The sequence below is a fragment of the Leptonychotes weddellii genome, chromosome 8 (assembly GCF_054177405.1).
Source record: "Leptonychotes weddellii isolate Sample4059 chromosome 8, ASM5417740v2, whole genome shotgun sequence".
In the NCBI taxonomy this organism is placed as follows: Eukaryota; Metazoa; Chordata; class Mammalia; order Carnivora; family Phocidae; genus Leptonychotes; species Leptonychotes weddellii.
The window spans coordinates 13,300,777-13,318,400 of NC_138376.1; the positions used below are offsets into that span (position 1 = coordinate 13,300,777).

The 17,624-nt window shown below is 45.5% G+C and overlaps 1 protein-coding gene across 4 annotated transcripts in view; it reads left to right on the forward strand.

Moving 5' to 3' along the window:
• The window catches only part of NEDD9 (neural precursor cell expressed, developmentally down-regulated 9), a 201,637-nt gene extending 184,226 nt beyond the window's left edge, over positions 1 to 17,411 (forward strand). For 3 of the 4 annotated variants that reach the window (XM_081827678.1, XM_081827677.1, XM_006738038.3), the window contains 5 exons: positions 9,230 to 9,331; positions 10,023 to 10,124; positions 11,069 to 12,310; positions 13,675 to 13,764; positions 16,659 to 17,411. In XM_081827678.1, coding sequence (XP_081683804.1) covers positions 9,230 to 9,331; positions 10,023 to 10,124; positions 11,069 to 12,310; positions 13,675 to 13,764; positions 16,659 to 17,168 — 2,046 coding nt within the window. In that variant the 3' untranslated portion in view covers positions 17,169 to 17,411. The remainder of the gene's footprint in view (positions 1 to 9,229; positions 9,332 to 10,022; positions 10,125 to 11,068; positions 12,311 to 13,674; positions 13,765 to 16,658) is intronic. The other variant, XM_081827679.1, reaches the window with a different exon arrangement.
• The last annotated feature ends 213 nt before the right edge of the window (positions 17,412 to 17,624 follow it).

The following is a 17,624-nucleotide window of genomic DNA, read 5'->3' on the forward strand; positions in this document are numbered from 1 at the left end:
CCTTCCTATACACACACAGACACACACACACCTCTTGAAAATAGCAGGGAGAATCAGAGTTTGACAGGGCATAGAGTACCTCTGGTTTCTTCACTTATAAACTCCATAAAGTAGGACCATGTTTCAGAATTGCACATCTCTCTATAATCTGAATTTAAATTATTTTCCCCCTCAATACATGGCTTTTGGGGCTGTGTGGAGAAGTGAACTTCCATCTAAATTCCTTGCCCTCAAAAGTCAAGATGAATTCTACATCCTACACAGAATTAGAGGTCCTTGAGCACTTAAGGGCAGGACTTTATGAGCTCACTTTGAAAATGAGAAGTCTCTCCTCCCAGCCGAGCAACCCACGCCAGGGGAATGAGCAAACTGGAACACCTCCCTAAAAATGTACAAAGGCCTTTTTTGTTTGGTCAGTGCCAAGGCCTTCTAACTCAGTTGCAATTTGTCATAAAGCTCACAGATAGTGCGTATTTCTAAAAGTGCATCAGTAACTTCTTGTAAACCCACACCAGAGCAAGCAGAGGTAACCTTCCTTCCTTTTTCAATGATTTCATGCTAAGCCACTTTGCTTATCAGAGTGAATGGGTCAGATATTGTGTGTGGTGTGATGTCTGGCTGAGTGGATAATGCTGTATTTGTGAGGGAGAAAAAAGAATACATTTATTTATTTGATTTGATGACAAAATTCAGACTTAATATTGGTGGAACACATCTTTAAAAGCAGGCTTGTTTGAGTACATCGTGGAAAATGCACAGCGAGATTCCATCAGAAGTGCGCTTGGTTCTAAATAGTGCCATACACCCAGTTATCAAGGGACACTTCTAGAGAGGGATGCTGTTCCTGGCTAAGGAGTCACGGTGTGACTCACTTAGGACAGTGTGTCTTCTCTCAAAGTCTATGTAACTCCAGTAACATTTGAAGAGTACCAAGGGATCTTCTCTTTAAAGGGACTCCAGAGTAGGTCGATTTTTGAAGCAAAGAATCTTCAGCCATGCCATAATCACATCTGATTTATTTAGGTAATTTTGGGGGGGTTTTCTTAAAGCAGGATGTGCTTAAACCAGTTATTTATCATAACGGTCATTTATTTTCAAATTTACCACCAATTGACTGTGTAGCCCTTAGCATGCTATGAAGTTACTCATTTTTCAGAATAGTTTTAGGACAAAAGCGGGGGTAACCCAAAAGTGCCCTGGGCCCTGGCATCTTCTCAACAGCTTCCTAAGGTGTTCCTTACACCACCCTCTCTTTACGGGGGAGGGATCTGAGGTCTGAGAGGTGAGTTAACTTGCTGAAGGACATACCTCTGGTAAGACGCGACCTTGATATTTGAACTTACGTCTGTCTGACTCTGAAGCTAATGATTTTTACATCCTGGCTAATGGTTGATGTTGCCAAGCCCTAAAATAAGAGGGCTTGTTTAGGACATTGCATTAGCAATTCCAGCTCATCAGAATCCTGGGTGCTAAACAGCATCATCTTGGCCAGAAAGAATTAAAGTCACTTCAGAAGCCTCTATGCTGACGGAGTGTGAGTTGAAGAAGGTGGAAATTCCTGCCACCCAGCTGTGGTGGTCCGTTTCAGGGCAGGTGATCTGGAAGTCCCGAGCAGATGATGAAGGCGATGTAAAGACCGTGGTATCACTGAGAACATTGCTGTGTTGGCTTCCTCTACCATTGGAAGCAACATCTTTTCAAATGACTTCCAATTGGTCCAGATGGATAACTTCACTTAACCAGACACAGTAGTCCCTCCTTATCTGCAGTATTTGTTCTCACGATTTCAGTTACCCACGGTCAATCAGGGTCTGGAAGCAAATGATCCTCCTTCTGAAATATGGTCAATGCCTACGTCACTCACCCCACTTCACCTCAATCACGTAGGCATTTTATTGTCTCATGTCATTATAAAAAGGGTACCTACAGTATAGTAAGATATTTTGAGAGAGACCACGTTCGCATATAGCATATCATTATAATTGTTCTATTTTATTATTGTTGTTGTTAATCTCTGACTGTGTTGAATTGATAAATTAAACTTTATCATAGGTATGTATGTATAGGGAAAAAAACATAGTATATATAGGGTTCGGTACTAACCACGGTTTCAGGCATCCACTGGCGGTCTTGGAACATATCCACCATGGATGAGGAGAGACTGCTGTCTAGTTAAATCTCCCAGAATGGGCTTGCCAGGGAAAGGGGCACCCCCAAAATTTAAGATACCCAGATTTCAAGTTTTGCTTCTCAAACAAGGAAGTGAGTTTCTCTGTGAAACTAGGAAAGTAGTAAATTTCTAATCTGTCTTGCTAATGTAAGCAACAGGACAGAGAAAAGTAGGGGTGGACCACGGGACCCAGCCAACCAGGTTCTTATTTACTTCTCTGTCATTAACCCATTGAATAACCTCTCTGAACTTCAGTTCCCTCAACTGTGAAATGGGGAGTAGGGATGAATTATCTCTAATGGTTTTCGCTAAAATTTTATGATCCAGATATTCTTATCTGATTCTTTCCCAGAGTCACTTGAAAAGTTTAGTAAAACCGCTTGACCTCAAGATTCTTAAAAAAAAAAAAAAAAGACACTAAAGCATTGATATAAATTTCAAGTTGACCCCGTAGGTTTTGGCAAATCTTACTCTTCCTTTAGGATGCAGTCCGCCTTCCCATCTAGAAACCGCAGTCACCTCCAGGAGATGGAGCTGTGGCATTGGAAGGCAAGGAGCAGGAAGAACCCGGGGGTGGGGGGGAGGGGGGGTATACTGAGCCAGGGAGACTTGGAGCTCGAAGGCCCATCCTGTACGTGAGAACACTTTCCAGAGAGCAGCTTCTTCAGGAGAACTCTCTTCCCTGCTTCGGTACCAAAAGCTAAGAGAGTGTTTCCTCCTAGAACTTGTTATTTTTCCTGTCCATTTTCCTCTGTTTAATCCTCTCAGATATGGCAGAGACCCTTGGCGGGTCAGGTATCTCTGGAAGCAACAGCCCACGTGATGGGTCTGTCACCTCAGCCACCATGTCCTGTCTCCCAGTGAGGCCGTGAGGGCTCCTGTGTAGGAGGAACCTAAAGCTCCAGGCATTTGGATCCAGAAATGCTCATGCCTTGCCCCCTTTCCATAATCACATCCCTTTTTGGGCATCTCTCTAAAATCCATTTCAAAACCCAGACGTCGTGCTTAGTGCTCTGTTGAATGTATCTGGACATCCAAAGAACCAAAACGCTTGTGCCTTTTATAGTTCTCCAAGAACATTTTGGTCCACGGGATATAAAAAAAAAAAAAAATGACTTCACTGGACCCAGCTCTGTCACGGGTCACATTCAGCTTTGTCCAGAGAAAGACCTCAAACCGCTGCAGGAGCCCAGACGTCATTCCCCGCCATGCTCTTACACATTAAATGCTTCGAGCTGCTCTTTGGCGCTTGGTCACTCCATAACTAAATATTGCTTTAGCACTTGCTGCACAAATTGCTTCCTGAAAGCAGCAGGGGAGGCGTGCTAGAGGCTTGACAATCGGGCACTGTTTCCATGGAGTGGTTTGCCTCCCGAATGCTGTGTCAAATGAAAGTGACCCAAGAGCCCCATTCCACTTCTGAGCCTTTGGTCGTGACTTTTTCCTCCTTTGGGAAAAAAAAAGAGAGAGAGAGAGAGAGACTGGCCACGATTTAGATGTGGTGAGCAAAAGGCTGAATTCTAGCCTAAAAATCAGACAGCAGAATGTCTTTGAGGGAAAGTCAATCACCACCCAACAACAGAGAGGGAGAAACTTCAATGAGCTCAAGAGAAGTGTTAGGAAGTGTGCAGTTGGCCCACGAGGGTGTATTTTTCGGGCCAGACTCGGTTTTCATTATATTGTTGCTATGCGAATAATAAATGAGCTCATTGCTACACCCAAGCTGGGCAGAGAGAATTTATAGAGAATTAATAAATCCAGTGGAGGCAACATGTGGCTTTTCCTCTGGTCATAGAAAAGAAACTAGTAATCTTGGATTTTAAACAGACAAACCTGTATAACTTTGCCGTTTCTGAAAACTGGATCCAAGTTCTAACGGGCAGGCAGTGATAATAGTGAAGTTGTTCTTCCTAAGGGTTTTTCTTTAAAGGGAAAGGGTCACGCAGTTCATGGGCTTTAAGACAAAGAGGTTATTATAAGATCTAATAAATACTGTGGTGACTCTGTGAATGCTTTTTAAGGGCATTTACATGAAATAAGTCCTTTCCAGAGGGCGGTTTCAGAAATCTAAATACTCTTGTTAATACATGACACCCAGAGATAGTATAAATAAAACAGGGGGCTAGGGGAGATTAGAGATAGACAGGAAGCAATCTAATTCTACTTTCCGCAGATGCCAAGAAAAATGCAAATGGCCGACTGCTAATCAGTGAGGCCTACTTCTGAATTCAGACAATCTTAGGTACTGTTAATGGCGGAGTTATAAATCTGTACTATAATTATTACAGCACAGTGGCACTTTTTACCTTCTCATCAATTACTCATTATACTTCCTGAGTACCTCCTGGATTGCCTAGGTGTTGATGAGGCCCTGGGGCGGAACGCCAGGAGCCGGGTCCACACATGTCTGCTCTGCTAGATTGATGGGTAAACTCTGGTGGTCAGTTATCAAGGCATTATCTGGATATCAAGAAGAAAGGATTGTGTCATTCTGGCCATTTCTGATGTTGCTTTGGAATGTAGAGACCTAGACCCAGAGAATTAAATCATGGGACACAGAAACCCCAAACAGTTACAAAGACCCCTCCGTACCCTTCCAAGTGGGATTTCTTGTTATTTTTTGAAATTCTGTTTAAAATTATTAAAAATATATTTTTCTGATTTTTGTAATCATTGAAGCAGGCGTCTACCAAATGTGGAAGTATGAGCAATAATAATGATGAGAATACCCTAGAACAGTTAATCTGTGCTCCACCCCCCAACAACCCATCTCCACCTCTTATCCGTTCCACCCAGTTCTTTCTGTCAAACAGTAGGATTTTTCTGCTTCCTTTTTACTGTTTTTGTTCTTCTTTACGGTTGCAGGTAGCATGGCAGGAGGGAAGGAACCAAAACAGTGGTGGGTGTTGGAGGAGAGAGATGAAAAGGTGCCATAAGTAACAAGTGGTAGGGCTGGCGTCAGAAGGAAGGACGGCAGAACATGGCAGGACCTAAGACCCTATTAATCTCGGCTTTCGTAGGATTCTCGGGGTGGGGAGGGTCTGCCTTCATGTTTGGGTGGCATGCAGCTGAGGGCCTTCACAGCAGCTAGGCCCCACTCCCAGGCACCCACCCACGAGCTCTGCTCTGAAGAGGTGAAGCGGATGCCCACGGAGACTTGCTGAAACATTGGCCCCAAGGATACCATGTGAGCAGCATGTATTTTGCTTCTAGACATTCCAGTTGGGTATGTGCCCCACTTCTTGGTGAGATCCTCTTGACAAACCCAGCTTGTGATCTTCCACTGAAAAGGCCTTGTCTGAAGAGAAATTCAATCAAGGGTCCTGGGTTTGGGACGTTGCCATCTTTCTCTTGGATAATAGGTTTATTTCTATGCCTCATAAAGCACGTTTTTCTCCTGAGGTTTTCCACTGGAGTGTCTTGGGCTGTTAGGGTGTTAACTGTAACAATGGCAATACTGATAAGACCGGAGTAAAATAGTAACCCAAGTAAATCTACTGATGGCCATAGAGAACCAAAGTCTCTTGTCACTTACTGCTTTGATGTGGAATTCCCATTGCCTCATAGACCTCACTGGGAACACTGTATGCATTTGTAAAGATTGATTTCTTTCTATTTGACTTGTATCTAAATGATTAAATTTTGTTTGCTCCCATGGTCTAATCACGAAACATTTTGAAAGCAAACAGCCTTGAGATCTGTCCTCCTCATATTGAGAAGAAAGCAAAAATTGGCTCTTGTCTTTTTCTGCTGTCTTGTCTCCTATATTTCTGGGTATCTTTGTAGGGTGGACATTGTATTTTTAAATATTTGTAAGAAATCATTGAAGGCCCATAAAGATGTTCTCTACTTCCAGAGAGGATTTTATTTCCTTCTGCCAGCCTCCCAGCCAAGCATAAATCTAATTTCGGGGTTGGAGATGTTCTTACCCACCCCGATGAGTGAAAACCTGGCTCCAGCCCATGCAAGGGTGGCTTCCCTTCCAGCACCTTCTCACTTTTACATGCAGCCCTTAGGATCCCAACCCAAATGGGGATGGTTATCAGGGTCCCAGCCTTGGGGATCCCTAGAGTTCAATATTCCCCCGGACCCATAGACACTGCAAAAAGACACCCAGGAGTCTTTCTGAGAGGTGTGGCCTCTCAGACACCTATCTCACATCCGCAAATGCCCCCCAGGAAAAAAGCAGCCTTAAAGTGTGGGCTTACCTCTGTGAATTCCTTCTCTGCTCCCAAATTTGGACCTGATCATTCTTTACTATCTTTTAATGCTTTAACGCTATGAAGAAGATTTTTTTTTAAAAGATTTTATTTATTTATTTGACAGAGAGAGACAGTGAGAGAGGGAACACAAGCAGGCAGAGTGGGAGAGGGAGAAGCAGGCTCCCCGCTGAGCAGAGAGCCCGATGCGGGGCTCCATCCCAGGACCCTGGGATCATGACCTGAGCTGAAGGCAGACGCTTAACGACTGAGCCACCCAGGCGCCCCTATGAAGAAGAAAACCAACGGACGAAGAAAGGAAATGAAAAACCTGACTTCGTTTCATTGAGAAAATTAGGTTTGAAATGCCGTTTCTGTAGGAATGCCATCAAGATCCTGCCCTTGCAAACACGCAGGAGAATGCTTCCGAAAGTTACATCCCCTTAGCTAGAGCCTGGTGTTCCTCGGAGGCTAAAGTTCAGTAATTCTGGGACAGTAGAGAGGTTTTTGTGTACTGTGTCAAGCAGGAAGAAAAGGTCTTATGACCACAGAACTGGATACTCTGTAAGGTACAGAACAGTCAGCACTTTCCTCTGAGGAGAGAACACGCAATTGGCATGAAAGCCACCCAAGCAACGGGTCGAGGAGGAGAATGTCCAAAAGGAGAAGACTTCCAGCTACTCGTTCCTTCAGGCGTTATAGAGCGGATTGCTGTGTGCCCCGGCTGCGTCTGACCAGAGGCAAAACGCTCGTCCCTTTTAAATGCTATTTGTGGACCAGCGAGAATTAGATGGTACCATCGGGAATGCTGGACTTGGGGGAGACTTCATTTTGTTGGCTTCCCCCACACACACTGTGGTTTTCACCATCTGTTTCTTTTAATGCATAAACAAGGAAAATGACTGGCTTGGAATACAAAGTTTTTAAAAACCAGATGACCACAGGCATCCTCCAAATGAGAAAGAGAGAGCAAGTTGAGGTTTTGTGACATTTGTCAGGAAGTGAGAAGTTAGATACCGGGAAGCACTAATGCTCTCTGCCAGGGAAGAGCCACAAAGGCAAGGAAAAGCTTTGTCTAGGGCCCCGCCTTTCTGAGGTCTTGCCATATGTTTACATCTCACCAAGGACTATTTTCAGATACCGTCACCACCCCTTCTATCTCCCAGCCCCCGCCCCCCTTCCCATCTTTAAACTAAAGATGGAACCACTCAGTTGGCCTTCAGCATAGCCAGCCTTGGTTTTCCATTAGCATTATTACTAACTTGGCAACCTCAGACAGAATCCACTCTTAGAAACTTTCGGACTGAACAAAAGCTGTGTTGTGTGCCGGTTCTATTTTAAAACCAAAATAGAGAGCTATAATTAGAGGGGCTGATGAGATACACTCAGAGAAGATACTTCACTTCTCTCCCAGACAATAGTGAGTGGGAAAAAAAAAAATCATATAAGGGCCCTAGGAACAAAGGGCACGCCACTTAAAAGGAAGATTTGCTAGGCATAATACGGTGGCCACTCTATAAAAGGTTCTGTATGCTCCATGCCAACAAAGTTTAAAGCCATAGATTCCTTTTCTTAAACCCAAGGCAGTAGAGAGATTTGATGGGATGGTGACTGCAATACTAATCTCCTTTACCTTCGTTGCAAGAAGTAATGAGCTGCAAGCACCAGGGATTTCAGCGTTTTAGAGCTTCCCTGGGGAGAAGGGCATTGGTGCTTTTGGCTGAGTTCCACCCACTTCAGCATAAGATGTACGCGAGCATTTTTCACATAGTTTCATAGGCAGCCTGATGCCAGAATTTTCACATTAGGGAAAGGATAAAAGATGATGGTTTCTTAAGGAAGAACCAACTCTGCCTAATTTACAATGCCCGTTCTCAAAAAAAAAAAAAAAAAAAAAGGCAATACTAAGCGGGGGGCACTATTAGTCATTCAGGGGACAGGGGTTAGGCAGACACAAGACCCTGGTTATTTAGAAGACCTTGGAGGATTAAATACATTTCCAAATGAGTTTCAGTTCGAGTAAATTCTCTGCCGATGCTTAGGACACAAGGAAGGATGGTAGATGGGAAAATACTAGCCTGCCGGGTGAGGGTCCTTTTATTGGCATTGGTCCCAGATGCCAGAGTTGTGATGAGTGTGTTTGACTTCCCACATCCCTTGGACGTAGGTACTGTCTGGGATGTCTGCCTCCCCGGTGCAAATGAGGAAATGATTAGAGACCTGAACTCTGTTCCTGGTGGCTCCTGCCTAGGTCTGTCATTCGTTTCAAAGGTTGGATTGAAAGCTCCTGGAGGCTTCTTGAGCTGTTGGCTTCATAAAAGTACTCTAGTGATTTATGGAATTTGTTATAATAATAATAATGTCACATGTAGAGACATCCTGGGGAAGGCATGAGAGGAATTTTAAGTAGCTCAACTCTCTATTTGCATTATTCGTTTTACAAATAGTTTCAGAGCCTTTAAAAAAAAAAAAGTTTTCTTTTTCATTATGCTGTGGTTTTGGTGCTTCAAAGGGATGATCCAGGATCATAATTTAAAATTTCATAATTTAAAAATGATTCTCCCTTAAGGTACATCCTGGGAATTGAGACTTGGACCAACTTTGAGATGGTTTTGTCATCAAGAGGATGAGGGATGGAGCTATTTCAGGGATTTGTTCTTTATTGGGATTCAAGAAGGGATTTAAAAGTGTTCTGACTTGATGTCACCTTGTCTCCTTCATTTTCTCTCTTCCCTTCTGTGTTTTTCTTTCTTTCTTCTTATGGGGGAGAGGTGACGGAGGAGTGCCTGGTTAGGAAGCTAAGAGAGTCACTCAGGACTGGGGCTTGGAATTTTACACCTCTCTGTCTTCCTGCCCACAGGTGGTAACCCCCGTGAGGACAGGCCAGGGCTACGTGTACGAGTACCCGTCCAGATACCAAAAGGACATCTATGACATCCCTCCTTCCCACGCCACACAAGGGGTACGTACCAGCATACCGGAGGGGCTTCAGGGTGGCGTTCCTTCAGGGCTACAAAGCAAAGGGAAGTTCACCAAGGACGCATGTTTCACTTTAAGCTAACTATCCAGAAGCCATTTCCAACAATGCTATTTAAATTATGTTTTCTGGATCTGCTTAATCAGGAAATCCTAGGCCTGTATCTGACAAAGCGTTTATCACTTATCATTTTCGTTCAGGAAATGTAAAATTTAAACTACAGTTTAAAGCACAGACAGTGGGGCGCCTGGGTGGCTCAGTCAGTGAAGTGGCTGACTTCGGCTCAGGTCATGATCTCAGGGTCCTGGGATGGAGCCCCATGTTGTAAGGCTCCTTGCTCAGCGGGGAGCCTGCTTCTCCCTCTCCCTCTGCCCCTCCCCCTGCTCATGCTCTCTCTCTCTCTCTCTCACTCACTCACTCTCTCTGCCTCAAATAAATAAACAAAATATTTACAAATAAAGTCCAGACAGTGTAGATACTTCATGTAAGGTCATTTTTATACTCAGTCTAAGTCAAAGAACATGAAATCTAAAAAGAAAAATTCTACCAACCCCTATGACATAGAGCAAAGGTATACATAACCTGGCAAATAAATCCATAGTGAAAGGCTTGGTAGTGTAAGAAATGACATGTATACGACATTTCTGTTCTGGGTAACGCAAGTGTTTCTCTTCAGGTGTACGATATCCCTCCATCATCAGTGAAAGGCTCTGTGTTTTCAGTCCCAGTGGGAGAGATAAAACCTCAAGGCATCTATGACATCCCTCCTACTAAAGGGGTAAGTGAGCTGCCACAGAGCAGCAAAAAAAAGGGTGCATGTGCGTGTGTGTGTGTTTATTAGAGTAAAACGAGAAGGGCAAACCAAAGGGGAAAAACTAGTCTTTATGAGAGAATGAACAGGAGGAAGAAAAGGCAATAGGGGTGCCTGGCTGGCTCAATCAGGGTGTATTCGACTCTTGATCTCGAGGTCATGAGTTCGAGCCCCCCATGGGGCATAGAGATTACTTTAAAAAAAAAAAGGGAAAGGAAAAAAATCTCAAAGGTAAGTCTAAGAATTCCATAGTTAGAGCATTCCATTAAAAATGAGGTAGTCGACAAGGAGAGCCAGTAAGAAGCTAAAATAATTCAGTTTTGCAAGCAGCGAACATATCTCATATTTATGGGAAGTGTTACAGCGTCCTCAGTCCATAGATAGGGGTTGCTGCGTTTGATGCCCTCTCTTGTCCGCTGGGGTACGCCTGCACAGGAAGTACAGTTATCCCCATTGTGCAGAGAAGGGAACTGTGCGTCAGAACATTTAAGCAACTTATTCAGCATCTCACAGCCGACAGATCCAGGGAGAGACCTCAGGTCTTCCGATGCCTCGTCCTGTGTGTGAATGCACAGTCTGCCTCCCTGCCTGGATCAGCCGAGGAAGGAGACCCAGGAGGTGGTCAGAAACACGGGACTGGGACCCAGGGAGGGCAACTCATCCAGGACGGGTCCACACACAAGCAGCACTGAGGCCATGGGAAGGATGCTCCTGTCCAAGGATGAGGGAAATGAGAACAGAGCAGAACAGAGCCTTGGGAAACACGGGCCAGAAGTGAGTGGAAGGTGAAAAGCCAGGAGCCAGTGATGAGGACTGAGAATTCTAGCCTCATTTTAAGGTCCTTTTCAGTTTCTGCACGTTCGCATGAGCCAGCTGAATAAATAACAGCTCCTTTTCTACTTGCTTTTCAGGTATATGCCATCCCACCCTCTGCTTGCCGAGATGAGGCAGGGCTTAGGGAAAAAGAGTATGATTTCCCCCCTCCAGTGAGACAAGCTGGAAGGCTGGACGTCAGACCCGAGGGCATCTATGACATCCCCCCAACCAGCTCCAAGCCGATGGGGAAGGACCTTCACATAAAATATAACTGTGATGCTCCGGGAGCCGCTGACCTGGAGACACGAAGACACCAAAGTGTCTCGCTGAACCACCCGCCCTCACAGCTGGGACAGTCCCTGGGTCCCCAGAACGATGCCTACGACATCCCGCGAGGGGTTCAGTTTCTGGAGCCGCCAACAGAAACCAGTGAGAAAGCAAACCCTGAAGAAAGAGACGGTGTGTATGACGTCCCTCTGCACAACCCCCCAGATGCCAAAGGCTCTCAGGACGTGGTCGATGGTATCAACCGGTTATCTTTCTCCAGCACGGGCAGCACCAGGAGCAACATGTCCACATCTTCCACCACCTCCAAGGAATCTTCGTTGTCGGCCTCCCCATCTCAGGACAAAAGGCTCTTGCTGGATCCAGACACAGCCATCGAGAGGCTTCACCGGCTCCAGCAGACCCTGGAGATGGGCGTCTCCAGCCTCATGGCGCTGGTGACCACAGACTGGCGGTGTTACGGATACATGGAACGACACATCAACGAGATCCGCACGTCCGTGGACAAGGTGGAGCTGTTCGTGAGGGACTACCTCCATTTTGCCAAGGGAGCTGTAGCAAATGCTTCCTGCCTCCCCGAACTCATCCTCCACAACAAAATGAAGCGGGAACTCCAAAGAATGGAAGACTCCCACCAGATCCTGAGCCAGACCAGCCACGACTTAAATGAGTGCAGCTGGTCCCTGAATATTCTGGCCGTCAACAAGCCCCAGAACAAGTGTGATGACCTGGACCGGTTTGTGATGGTGGCAAAGACAGTGCCCGATGATGCCAAGCAGCTCACCACAACCATCAACACCAACGCAGAGGCCCTCTTTAGACCGGGCCCTGGCAGCTCGCCTGTGAAGAGTGGGTCCGAGAACATCATGAACTCCACGGAGTACCCACATCCTGCATTGCAGATGCAGCTGCTACATCCTGGGGACCACAAGGCCCAGGCCCTCCACAAGCCACTGCCCCCAAGCCTGGGCAAGGACCAGCCTCCTGACTGTAGCAGCAGTGACGGCTCTGAAAGGAGCTGGATGGATGATTATGACTACGTCCACCTACAGGTAAGGAAACCAGGTTCATAAAGCGCCTATGTTCGCATTCAGGGAGCCTGGGACTGACACGCGTACGGCTGGTAGGCTGGACTGCCAGAGGCGACATTGTTAACGGTTCAAGAGCAGAATCCATAGCTCATAGAGGGAGGCGACATTGTACAGTAGGAAGAACGCTGGCCTGAGAGTGCTGAGTAATCAGTTCTAGACCTTTTCCTGACACTAACTGTGTGATCGACTTCGCGAACCTCCTGGGGCCGTCATTTCTTCATTTGCAAAGTGAATGGAGCACGGGGTTGGAGTGATTCATTGATATGCCAAGTAGGAAGGGACTCCCCAGGTAGGAACGTGGGTCTTCAGATAATCACACCAGCTCCACCTCTATTTGCATTTTATGATAGAGTTCTGCATGGTATTTTATTTGAAGAAGGAGGGAGGCACTGTTAAAAAAAAAAATGAAAACTCTAGACTAGAGAAATTCTCAAGTCCCTTCAGCCCTACAACGCGTGTGTTTGTGTGTTTGATTACTTACAGAAAAACTTCACCCCACCTCAGGCTTACCTTGAGGAACACTGGGCATTTGTCAGTTGACCTAGAACGTCACCAGCACATGGGGAATTGGGCAGGCACAGTCTGCCTCCTAAGAGTGGAAATTCCACCACGTTGACCTGGGATCCCTTTCACTTTGGGGAATTCAAACATTTGACCAAGATCCATTATTCAGAATTTGTTGTGCTATCTTCCTCGGCCATTCCTTCCATTTGACTGAGAGGGATGGATCATCCTAAGAACTGTTGAACTAACTACAGTTCCCGTGCATACAGGAGACCTGGCAAGGGAGAGAACTGAGCCCCACCTCCCACCCCCCACTGCTAAGGAAAGGTGTGGGAGAGAGGTCATAGGGGCATTCACCATTCCCCTGGAGGGTGGTTCAGCTCTGCATATTGGGAAATACTGGTTTGGTCTAGAGTTGTAGATGATACGAAGAAACCAGGAGTGCAGTGTGGACCCCATTTAGACCTGTGTTAGGAGGTTTATGGGTTTGCATATAATCTGTTAGAGAAGAACCCTGAGAAATAGTACTGTGTAAGGAGGTTTGAAGGGGAGCGTGGATCTCCCAAAATGGTAAAGTGGAGCGAGATGGTGGTACCCCACGTGGAAACGGATTTTAGTTTCCAGCCCTGCCCTATGCGGGGATTCTGGAAGTCTGGCAGGAGAGTGCGCCATCCCTGACTGGCGTTCATAGGGCCTAACAGGGCCTAACAGGGCCAAGGCAATGGAAAACTAGAGGGTATTTACACATTTGTCAATGAAAGTGTTAGCACAAGTGAACCACAGGGGTGATGTAATGTTTTCTTTATGTTGAAAAACAACAGGGGAAAGAGGAGTTTGAGAGGCAACAGAAAGAGCTGCTGGAAAAAGAAAATATCATCAAACAGAACAAGATGCAGCTGGAGCATCATCAGGTAAGTTCAACCAGGACAAAACCTACCTAGTATTGCAGGTTTCCCGCTTCATAAGGAAGGTAGCCCTTCAGAAGATCATGATTTTGGTCCTTCCAGCATTCTTGGGCATAAATAAGCTCCAAGGCTCAGGGTGCCTGAGTGGCTCAATTGATCAAGTGTCCCGACTCTTGGTTTTGGCTCAGGTCATGCTCTCAGGGTCCTGAGATCGAGCCCCATGTTGGCTCCGTGGCTCCATGCTCAGTGTGGAATCTGCTTGGGATTCTCTCTCCCTCTCCCTCTGCTCCGCTCCGAATGCTCTCTCTCTCTCTCAAATAAATAAATCTTTTAAAAAAATTATAAGCTCTGGGGTGCCTGGGTGGCTCAGTTGGTTGAGTGTCTGACTCTTGATTTCAGCTCAGGTCATGATCTCAGGGTCATGGGATCGAGCCTCAAGTCCATCTGGCTTCACGCTCAGTGGGGAGTCTGCTTCTCTTTCCCTCTCTTGCTCTCTCTCTCTCCACCCCTCTCTCCCACTGCCCCTCCCCCCACTCTCTCTCTCAAATAAATAAATAAATAAATCTTTAAAAATAATAATAAGCTCCAAGGCTTATAATAGGGGATAAGAACAAAGAGAAAGTTTATAGCTTTAGCAATCCAGCTGGTGTGCCTGGATTATGTCTAAACAGCCATTTTTCCAGCTACTTCTGTACATCTAACATGTTAGGACTCTTTAGGTTAAGGCTGTTGGTCTCAAGAAGCAAGACCCAGTCAAGCTAGCCCAAGCAAACAGGTTTTATAGTAAGGCCATAGTAGGGGAATGCAGGAAGAGAAAATGCAGATACAGTCAAGTCCGATGAGAGCCAGGACTGTAAATTCTCTCTCCTTCTTGTACTTCCTTTTCTCTAAATCTGCTTTCTTCTCCTCTATTGTCTGACAGTTTCCTCTGCTTATCTACTCATTTGGCTCCCATTGAACTTTACAGAACCCATAAATGGCCATTCAAAGTCCTTTCCACAGATGGCTTTTCATCTCAGCATCCTCAGCTGCTGATAGCTCCTTACTGTGGTTCATCAAATTCCTAAAAAAAAAAAGAGAGAGAGAGAGAAAGAGAGAGTCTGATTGGGCCATCTCTATCTATCATCTATCTATCTATCTATCTATCTATCTATCTATCTCCTACAACACAAGCATATGGCTTGGCTGTTCTTGGTCCAATCTAAGAGAATGAGGGCAAGATCAAATGTGTTCAAAATATATCCAAGCCCTCAAACAAGGGATTTGGGCAAGGCAGGTTCACTCAAGAGTTGGGCATGAGTGGGGCTGATAATGTTGAGTATTGCTGGTACAGGGCATAAAAATAGAGTAATGGATTGAGGACTTACATGCCTTTTAAGTTGAAATGGCATGCAGAGACACGAACTGTCACATTGCACTCAGGAAACCAGAGTTCCTTTTTTTCTTTTTTAAAGATATTTTATTTTTTTATTTTTTTTTAAGAGAGATAGCGAAAGAGTGTGAGTGGGGTGGAGGGAGGGGCAGATGGAGAAGGAGAGAGAGAATCTCAAGCAGACTCCGCACTGAATGTGGAGCCCAATGAGGGGCTCCATCTTACACCCCTGAGATCATGACCTGAGCTGAAATCAAGAGTTTGTTGCTTAACTGACTGAGTCACCCAGGTGCCCCAGGAAACCAGAGTTCTAATCCTTGCTTTTTGACCAGCCAACTGTGACCTTAGGCAAGTCATTTAATCTCCCTGAACTTCAGTTACTTCTATATAAAATGAGAAAATTCCCCCACCTCTCCATCTAATAAGATGATATATTTATGAACATATTTGCAAAAGCATAAGCAAAATGTCTTCAAACATCACCCTGTATCTGTTTATGTCTGCTTTGGCATTTGGCCAAGTAGGACTGCAGGGCTTTAGGGAACTTGTTGAAACTGTAGTAATTTCTAAGAAGAAAGCAGATTCTGTTGAAAAGGAAAGCTCACTGTGCATTTCTTGGGGGAGAAACTGGATGAGGTTATCCCTATTCTGACTGAGCTCTATCTTGGAGCAGAAGATCATGGAGTCCTAAGCTCAGGTCATAGGTAGTCATTACCTGCAAAAGAAGGGTCTCCCCTGAGATTTGGTGGAATAGCATGAGACTATTATAACTGCAGTTTAAATAATACACCAGCCGGGAGCAGTAAGGAAAGAAGAAAGCTAACACTCATTGAGTCTGACTGCTTGAGAGGTTCTTTTCTTTCAACAGCTCTGGGTGGCTAAGTGCTCTGATGAACAATTAGCATTCAGATTCCCTCAGAGATGCTCTTTTCCACACTGCACATGTATTTATAGGCGCTAGTCTCTCCCGTAGTGCTGCATAATAACATTTACAAATCTTGACTGAAAGAGTAGGAGAAACAGAAAGGGGTCATGGATGGTCATTTATCTAAGAGTCTGGAAGGGACAGAGTCAAGGCTTTCCCAGAGAAGGAGCCAACTGTCAGTGATTTACTTGATAAAGAGATCCCTCCATTTGATTTTCCTTCGCCTCCACTCAACGTTCAATAAACATTTACATAGAAACGAGGATAGACCAAACACCACTCTAAGCACTTTGTAAATGTTAACTCATGGAACTTTCATAAAGGTGCAGGTAACAGAGCTGAGTATAAAAGCTAGCTGACTTCCAGCCTTAGGGCAGAAGAGACCAATACCCAACCACAGGGGCCTGAGCTGAAGGATTCCTTAGCGATCCTCTTTCTCAACCTCTACATTTTACAGTTTAGGAAAGCAAAGCGTCCCATCTAATAGGCACTTGCCACTTATTAGGGATTGAAATCCCTGTCCCTGAACTCCAAGCCCTGGTTAATTTCCAGGACAGCACACTGCCTTCCCCTTCAGGAAATCTGCTTGTCTCTCACTTGCAGCTAAGTCAGTTCCAGTTGTTGGAACAAGAAATCACCAAGCCCGTGGAGAACGACATCTCCAAGTGGAAGCCTTCTCAGAGCCTCCCGACCACAAACAGCAGCGTGGGCGCTCAGGATCGGCAGCTGCTCTGCTTCTACTACGACCAGTGCGAGACCCATTACATCTCCCTCCTCAACGCCATCGACGCCCTCTTCAGCTGCGTCAGCTCGGCCCAGCCGCCCCGCATCTTCGTGGCCCACAGCAAATTTGTCATCCTGAGCGCACACAAACTGGTGTTCATTGGGGACACGCTGACAAGGCAGGTTGCGGCCCAGGACATTCGCAACAAAGTGATGAACTCCAGCAACCAGCTCTGCGAGCAGCTCAAGACGATCGTGATGGCGACCAAGATGGCGGCCCTCCATTACCCCAGCACCACGGCCCTGCAGGAGATGGTGCACCAAGTGACAGACCTGTCCAGGAACGCCCAGCTCTTCAAGCGTTCTTTGCTGGAGATGGCCACCTTCTGAGAGGAGAAGGAGGGAAAGCGGGGACTGAGTGCGCTACTAAGGAAAACTGGAAATGCTATCTGGTTTTTGTAAATGTTATCTATTTTTGTAGATAATTTTATATGAAAATGAACTATTTTAACATTTTATGGGTTAGACAACATTCAGAAATTCAGGGAGCTAGAGGGGGAATTTTTTTTTTTTTCCTGTGTGGTTCTTATGTAAACACAGAAGCATCTAAGGCATAAACTGTACAGAAACTGGTCCACGTGCGTGTGTATGCCTGTGTATTGGTGTCCGTTTGTAGCTGTTTGTCCAATACATTCCATTAGAAAACATGAATGAAGAAGCACCTTAGTAAGCACGTCCTAATGCTGCTTTTTTTTTTTTTTTTTTTTAGAAAACATACCAGTTAGTTGTAATATTGCTCTACGTATATTAGCGATTATCCTGAGCCTGTCACTTCCAAGTCTGGGA